The sequence below is a fragment of the Raphanus sativus genome, unplaced genomic scaffold, assembly GCF_000801105.2.
Source record: "Raphanus sativus cultivar WK10039 unplaced genomic scaffold, ASM80110v3 Scaffold0634, whole genome shotgun sequence".
In the NCBI taxonomy this organism is placed as follows: Eukaryota; Viridiplantae; Streptophyta; class Magnoliopsida; order Brassicales; family Brassicaceae; genus Raphanus; species Raphanus sativus.
The window spans coordinates 11,726-19,542 of record NW_026615951.1 but is presented as its reverse complement, the minus strand read 5'-3'; the positions used below and the strand labels follow the sequence as shown (position 1 = coordinate 19,542).

At 33.3% G+C, this 7,817-nt stretch overlaps 1 protein-coding gene across 1 annotated transcript; it reads right to left on the bottom strand.

The window, feature by feature from the left end:
• Positions 1-4,680: 4,680 nt before the first annotated feature.
• On the bottom strand, positions 4,681-7,013 carry LOC108820100 (aspartic proteinase Asp1-like). The gene is made up of 9 exons (XM_018593080.2): positions 6,745-7,013; positions 6,490-6,607; positions 6,184-6,410; positions 5,872-6,108; positions 5,657-5,795; positions 5,369-5,566; positions 5,206-5,278; positions 5,041-5,128; positions 4,681-4,951 (listed from the first exon to the last, which is right to left on the bottom strand). The coding sequence occupies exons 1-9, from the start codon at positions 6,942-6,944 to the stop codon at positions 4,831-4,833; spliced, it is 1,401 nt and encodes a 466-aa protein (XP_018448582.1). The 5' UTR covers positions 6,945-7,013; the 3' UTR covers positions 4,681-4,830.
• Between the last annotated feature and the right edge of the window lie 804 nt (positions 7,014-7,817).

The following is a 7,817-nucleotide window of genomic DNA, read 5'->3' as shown; positions in this document are numbered from 1 at the left end:
AGATTTGGAAGGTGCTGATCTTCGAGTTGGTTTTTGACCATGATGTGACTCATAGGGGGAGATTGAAAACGTGGCTTTCAAGCCAGTTATGATGAGTGCACATGCATAGTCAAAAAGGGGGAGATTGAAGATGCAGATTCGAGAGATTTTCTGTATCAGTTCGTGAAGTACTACAGGAGATAGTACATGCGTGTGTCATGAAGATGGGCTTGGGCTGAGTTCGTGTTTCGTGATGAGCGTGGGCTTGCTGAGCTCAGAAAAGGAAAGAAGATATGTGCTTGAAGACATATGGACGTTTTCCATAAAACAAAAAGGAGTTTACTTGAAGATGAAGTTTTCCATTAAGGTAAATGGAAAGTTACCTTATGTGTATGGGAAAGACTTGGAGAGCAAGTGGAAGACTTGGAGATTAAGTTAAAGACGTGGAGAGCAAGTTCTAGTCTGCTATATAAGGAGAGACGTGCCTTATGAGAAAGCAAGATCTTGTATAGAAGAGTAAGAGGATCTCATTGTATATTGGTGTATCTGCTTGGTGTCGAAGCAGTGTATGTAGTAGTTGTCGATGGAGTCCGATGTTGACTTAGTTTGGTGTCTTTGGTGTTGACGCTTTGTGTGGTGGAGTTAGCCATCGTGTATGTAGCTTGTGGTGAGCTGTGTGTGTGCTTGGGTGATCAAGCTTGGTGTCATTGGTGTGCGTTAGGTGCTGACGTACTTGGTGAAGTACTTCCGAGAAGTGGAAGATCGAAGCCTAGACTCAGGGGGAGTTTAGCAAAGGAGGTTTCATTGAAAAGGTCTGTGAAGATTGCAGCTGTAGAAGACAGCATGCTCTGGCGTGTCCGGATGGGATCTGTTGTATTCCTAATCTTTGTAGATTGCTCATTAGAAAAGAGTGGTAAACACTAGTGTGTGTGTTGTACCATATAGCAATTGTAGGTTGCTCCTTGTTCTAAGTCAATGAAATCTGGACGAGGTCCCGGGGATGTAGGAAACGAACCCCGTTAACAAACTTTGTGTCTATTTTAAGTGTGAAGCCCATGTATCTAATATGGTATCAGAGCGGTCGATCCTTGTGGATCAAAGTTAAAATTAAAAAGAACCACCCGATGTTGGACCACTCCGTGGATGGTATTCCCACAGTTGTCCACGCATGTGCGTGAGGGGGAGTGTTGATGAATAAAGTCCCACATCGGTAGTTGGAGAAATAATTGAGTAATATATAAAGGGTTAGGGCCAATCCACTAATTACCAATTGGTTTTAAGTTGGAAGCCCATAATTAACCCGAATCTAATAAGGAGGCCATCAAAGGGATACAACTGACTGTAAACTGTTGCATTTCCTTTCTTTTTTAGCGGATATTTTCCTTTCTCCTTCCCATACCAAACCTCGCTTGAAACCAATGTAGCATCAAGCGGTTTCACATCTTTTCCAACCACAGCATCACCTGAAGAAGAAGGATATGAACATAACTGAGGAGTCCAGAGATAAACTCAAAGCCTATATATGTTTTAGATACTTATGTGATTCCCAAAAATTAAGCCAAAAAGATCATACTTAATTTTAAGATAAGTTTAAAAAAAAAAACTGAACACTCAAAATTGACATATCATTATTATGTAAAAAATGTCATAATAACATTTTTTTAATTTGCATGTACATATATATTCATAGCCGATCTTTAAATAATATTATAGTTGAAAAAATGACATTTAAATTAAATGGAAAGTATATACTGCATAAAATTAAAATTATTATCATTCAAAAAATATGGAAAATGTTAATTATCATAGTTATAGAGAATATTATATTTTAGTTTCCAATGGAAAGACTTGTAAATATATTAAAATGCAGGGGCAGAATCTTAAATTTTTAAAATAGGATCCTGCTTTAATAGTATAGATCTTAAAAATTATTGACCTGCACTTTTTTTAATAAACAAGTGGGATTATCTCTATTGCTTTTACCTTCTTTTTAAAATTCTATTATTTGTTTTGCAATGGGTATATTTCAATGAAGTCACTTACCATGGCCCTAACTAAGGGTGAGATGCCCAAATCAAATATTATCATATTTTTCAGTATTTGTATTTTTTCCTATGGATATCTAATTTTCCTATTTGTTTTACATCAAACTCTACTCTTGCATACTATTACAAACGAAATTGTTACATATAGATGTGTAAGCAAACTCTTGCAAATATCACAAACGAAATTGTCAATGAATATTAATCTCTCACATAGTCTATAAAACAGCAATCAAGCCACATTTAGACCAGTGAATAGCTTATAGATATACGTAGAATACCAGTGGAAAAAAATAGAACTGCACAAATCGATTTAAAGGCCAACTGAAAGCCAGAAATAAATCACATCACACTCAATCACAACCCCACTTGATTATAAAGTCAACTTAAAAAGAATCGAGCTATACCCAGTCGATGTAGGCTTTAACATCGAGTGAATGTGATGATGCATTTGTTGAATAGGTTACGAAGATTCGACAAATCAGTGTGGAAGACATGTAGAAAGATAAAGAGAGCATTACCTGAAAGTCTAAGACCAATGATCTCATTAACTTAAATAGGATATTTTGAAATGCTTTGCATCAACTATGAGATTCATAGGATATTTCATAATACGATTAATGAGAGAAATGGTTTGGATGATAAAGCACATTCAATTTCTTGTAAATAGAGATTCTAATAGTTAAATCAAAGATGATTCATGGTTTTGATGAATTGAAAGAAAACGATGCGGGATAAAGGGAAATCGGAAAATTCATTCATCAACAGAGGTAACGGTCCCGATCAGTACATAAACATGTATCATGTGGTAAAACATACATCAACACATAATATACTCAAATTTCATATATGAATATAGATATTTATGTTTATCCATACATTGTCCGTATCTCCGTTAGTCAAATGGTAACTGATGTTGACGTGGCTTTTACGGATGTTGACATGGCTTTTATATATTAATTAATTAATAAAAATTAATACAAAATAATGTTTAATCGATAGTTGAGGGGCGTCTAACCTGGGTGTGGCCCATATATATTCAACCTTATAATCAAACATTATGTCTTATTTATATCTAATATATTTTGTTCATATATTTTCTAATTATCTAGAATTAGTTCCATAGAATATATCAATTCGAAGTAATTGGTTTAATTACCTTAATTATTGATATTGTGTTTTAAAATTTTCAAAATGTGAAAATAAAAAATGAAAAGAAAAAATGAAAACAATTTCCATAAGTTATTGCAAAAAGTTTTAATTTGAAAACATATAGTTCAAAACTATTAAAAATATTTTATTTTATTTTTATCATTTATTATTTATTTAAATAATTATTTATATTTATTTATCTATATTTATTTATCTTTATATAAATTTATTGTTTTTGTCTCATATCTTTCTCACTAATTTATCTTGTTTTGCAGGTTTTTCATCACATAGTTCTCATCTTCCACTAATTTAAAGGTAAATTTATTAATTTTAGATATGTATTTTTGTATGTTTTATAAAGGTAAATTTATCTAATCTTCCACCAAACTTTATATGAATTTTTCGGTTTTGTCTCATGTTTTTCTCAATAATCTATCTTTTTGCAAATTTTTAATCAGATGGTTCTCATATTCCATTTGGATATGTACGTTGTGTGTTCTATAAAAGTATATATATCTAATTTTCTACTAATTTTATGTGTGTTTTAAGTCATTTGAATATTTTTTGATATGCAGGTTTTTCAGATTTGAGGTTGATATGCAGGTTTTTCAGATCTTGGCGTGATGGCATTTTCGTGAATAATCCGAATTTGTGGGATAGATAGGACAAAAAAATTCAAAAAAAAAATTAATTTTGTGTTTGACTTTAAGTTGTGAGTTAATTTTGCAAAAAACCCTTATAATTATACGTAACTCTTTCAGTTTTTGTCGTGGAAAATTGTTAGTAGTATTGACCAATAATATAGTCTTTCATTTAAAATGCAAACATATAGTTTCGCATGTTTAGATTGATCAAATATTATTAATTCCATTCCAATTATTTGAAATAAATTTATTTAAAACCAATCTTTGTTCAATATAATTCCAAAAGTAATGGTTAACTATTAATGCTTTAGTACATTTAACTCAAGTCTTGACTACCAAAAAAGTTCAAGTAACAATTCTATTAATATATATAAATATATATAGTCTTTCATTTAAAATGCAAACATATAGTTTAGCATGTTTAGATTGATCAAATATTATTAATTCCATTCCAATTATTTGAAATAAATTTATTTAAAACCAATCTTTGTTCAATATAATTCCAAAAGTAATGGTTAACTATTAATGCTTTAGTACATTTAACTCAAGTCTTGACTATGTATAAAAATATAACTGATTTGTTTTTCTAATATAAAGAGTATTTGATTTTTGTTTTGCAATGTGCATAAAATAAATATTGGTTTGGAGTCTCTCACTCAGAGTCTCAGACTTCCCTTTCACTATTTTTTCACTTTTTGGTTTTTATAGTGGTAGTTTGGTTAATTCAGGCTGTTTTTCTTTATCTTATTATATATTCACACTGGTAGAAAACTACTCAATTTTTTTTTCTGGAATTCTAATGCATTTTTTTTTGACAAAACTCTAATGCATTTTTGCACTCTCAGGATTTGAGTTCCTTTCTAAATTACATCTGATGATGACTTTGAGTTCCTTTCTATATTACATCTGATGATGACTTACACGAGAGATATATATTCACAATAAATGTCCTTTGTTGTTTCAATGAAACAGAATAACCAAAAACATCTTTTATGTCACCAGTAAAAAACACCTCAAAGCTCTCCATCTTTCTTGTTAGAAGAATCAGTTCCCGCGAAAAGCCATCTTATCAAACTAAAGCCTCTTTGATACTCCTCCTCCTTCGACAAAACTCCTCTACGGTTGTGGTTCACACTGTATGCAGAAAAAGGATAAACTTGATGAAGTTGGAGAAACAGCTGCAACAGGAAAGAAAAGTGGACAAAAATAAAAGGGTTCAAAACTTGGGAAGCTTGTCACAGTCTGAAGGAATCCATCCAATCCTCTGCTTCTCATTGTCGTAGATTACCATTATCCCTTGGAAGAATATGTCTATCACACACACACATACTCATATCACACATTTGTGGATGAACATAAACAAACTTTGGTTTATCTTGTCTACTTACCTCCAATGATGTTGTAGTTATCGAGCCCGATCTCAGATCCGTTTAGAATCCCCAAACATACGCTTCCTTCTTCCTGAAAACAAAAAAAAAAACAAACTCTCAGTCTCAAGCCATGGACCTTTTTATATGTAATATACAGATACAGGTCACATGTGAGACTCACAGTGATAATGAGATATGACTCAGGTGGAACCTGAAACAGCTGACCTTTCTTTTGACTCCCAAATCTTAAAGTAATAGTCTTGAAGTATTTCTTCACATCATATACTGATTTCAAAGGCTCTTTGCCTTTCCAACAGACCGGTAAGCTTTTATCTTCTTTTGTCTCCATCAAAGCCTTAACCTTCAAATCTTTACGTATCTACATACAAGATGTGGTTTAAACACCAAAAAGGTGAGAAGCTAAGCCTTTTTTATTTTTTGTTCTTTCAGAGAAGAAACTGGATCTTACATGAGAAAGAATCGCTTGGTATGCTTGGGCATTGAAGTAAGTGTACGAGCTTCCACTATCGAAAATGAAGTTAATGCCTTTGACACTTGTGGTCTTGTCGTTAAAGAGAAGCTCTGCTGGTCCAGTCATGTAGTGTTTACTAAAGAAACACAGAAGAGTGAGTTTCAGCTCTTAAGTCAACTATAAAGAAGACAAAGAAGATGATGCGCTCTCACCTAGTTGACTTAAGAGCCAAAGAAGTCCACGTAACTCCAGAAGAAGGAACAAGCTCATCTCCGATAGAGAGAAAGCCATTACCATTGTCATGACTTAAGCAATGCACAATCACATTCTTGGTTATCCCCAAGTAACTAAGCTGTGATGAGATACTTACTTTGCCTCTGCCAAGGCCAAGCATACCAGCTGTTGGAGGAGCAGGGTGTGGACCAGGGCTCTCCTGATCATACCCACATCTGAAAAAAAAGAAACAAGCAAAGATCACCAACTATTTACAGCTTATGAATTAAAATGGGTGAAGAAAACTAAACCCAAATGTCAAATGGGGATGCGTAGTGGATCCATTTTCAAGTCTCAGAGGGAACACATCAGTAACGAGAGCACCAAGAGAAGATGCATGATCTGAATATCCAACTTCATAGTCACACTGATCCTGAGGGTCGAGACAAGGTCTTCTCTGGTGAAGGTCTAGGCCATAACACAACATATGCGAACAAGGTAAAGTGTTGCATTTGGGTTTGTACTGACTATCACGTGGCTGCAAAGAGAGAGAGAGATATGATGAACATGGCATTAATTAAAAAAGCAATGTCACTAAAAGCAAATTAAATTTATACCTTTGTGCAACCTTTGCAGGGTGCATCACATTGAACCCAGGTGAGATCACTGCCAGTGTCAATGTCTAAGTCAAAGACCTTAGGTGGGTTTCCTATGTTAAGCAACACATAATAGTACCTGAAATAAAAACCATAATCTTAAAAGATTAACTGTCAACAGAGTCAAGAATTCACATTAAAATTAATCTAGTAATTACCAAGAAAACGAGGGAATCAAACGAAAGAGATGAAATTTAGCAGAGAGGTTTAAGTTACCCAAGAGGATAAACGTTCCCGGAGACAGGAAAGACGACGGAGGAGGCAAGTAGATGATTCTGTAACTTCACATGTCCCTTGGGCGAGTCTTTGGTAGCAGCTTCCGAAGGTTGAACGCGAGCAGAGACGAGGAGGAAAACGTAGAAGAAAAAGAAGTAAACCCATGGAAACAGCTTTCTTGACTCCTTTTTGAGATTCATCGTTTCTTTTACCCCAGGAAAGCCCAAGAAATGAAACAGCAGGCAACAAAATGAGGATTTGCTGCTTCAGGATTTTATTTACAGTGGAAAAGGTTAACTCCGTTGCTTGCAGTTTTTGCCTATAAAGTTCAGTGCGCAACGTTCACGAAGCTTGTTGGACACGCGGGAACTACGATTGATTAAAAGGCCGAGAGATGTACAATATACAAGCCCAATATGGTCGGCCCATCATTCTTCTTTAGTAAGCAACTTTTCTTCTTGGTCCTCTAAATTTTGAATAGATCAAGGCACTGTTGACCAAGGAATGATGAAAAATAATGCAGTTTTTAGTGTTCCTAAAAAATTTTATCATTCATAAGAAACAGTTATTACTTTTCATTCTTTTTCATTACTTTTATTGTAGATAATTAAAAAATAAATTTGTTCCTCACTAAATTTGGTATGGAATAATCATTTTTCATTATTCCCATAATTTTATGGGTAATTTTCTCAAATAGCACTTTTAAATTTTTGTCATAAAAATAGCATTCAAAAAATAAAAATATCAAAATAACATCTTTTTGTTTTTAAAATTTTAATATTGATGTTTTTATTTTTATAAATTTGAACATATTGCTAAAACTCCACCCCTTAATTCTAAACCCTAAGTTTTAGATTAATTAACCTAAGGATAATAAATACATATTTACCCTTCAATAAAACTTATTTTGGTCATTTTCCTCTTTGTGATGCTATTTTGTGGTAAAAATTTGGTGTGGTGCTATCTTCGACTTTTTCTCTAATTTTATTCTCATTCATTTTTTTCCTATTTGTTCTTAGTATTCTCGAGATGGTTACCAGTTAGACACTAAAAAATATAACATGAATGAATTC

Bases quoted from the DNA above. Each gene is read 5' to 3' on its own strand.
- LOC108820100 (XM_018593080.2), bottom strand. From the start codon at position 6,944: ATGAATCTCAAAAAGGAGTCAAGAAAGCTGTTTCCATGGGTTTACTTC. The intron at 5,567-5,656 runs GTAAGATCCAGT...TCTTGTATGTAG, and splicing joins ACCAAGCGATTCTTTCTCAT to ATACGTAAAGATTTGAAGGT. The intron at 4,952-5,040 runs GTTTTGAACCCT...TTCTGCATACAG, and splicing joins GACTGTGACAAGCTTCCCAA to TGTGAACCACAACCGTAGAG.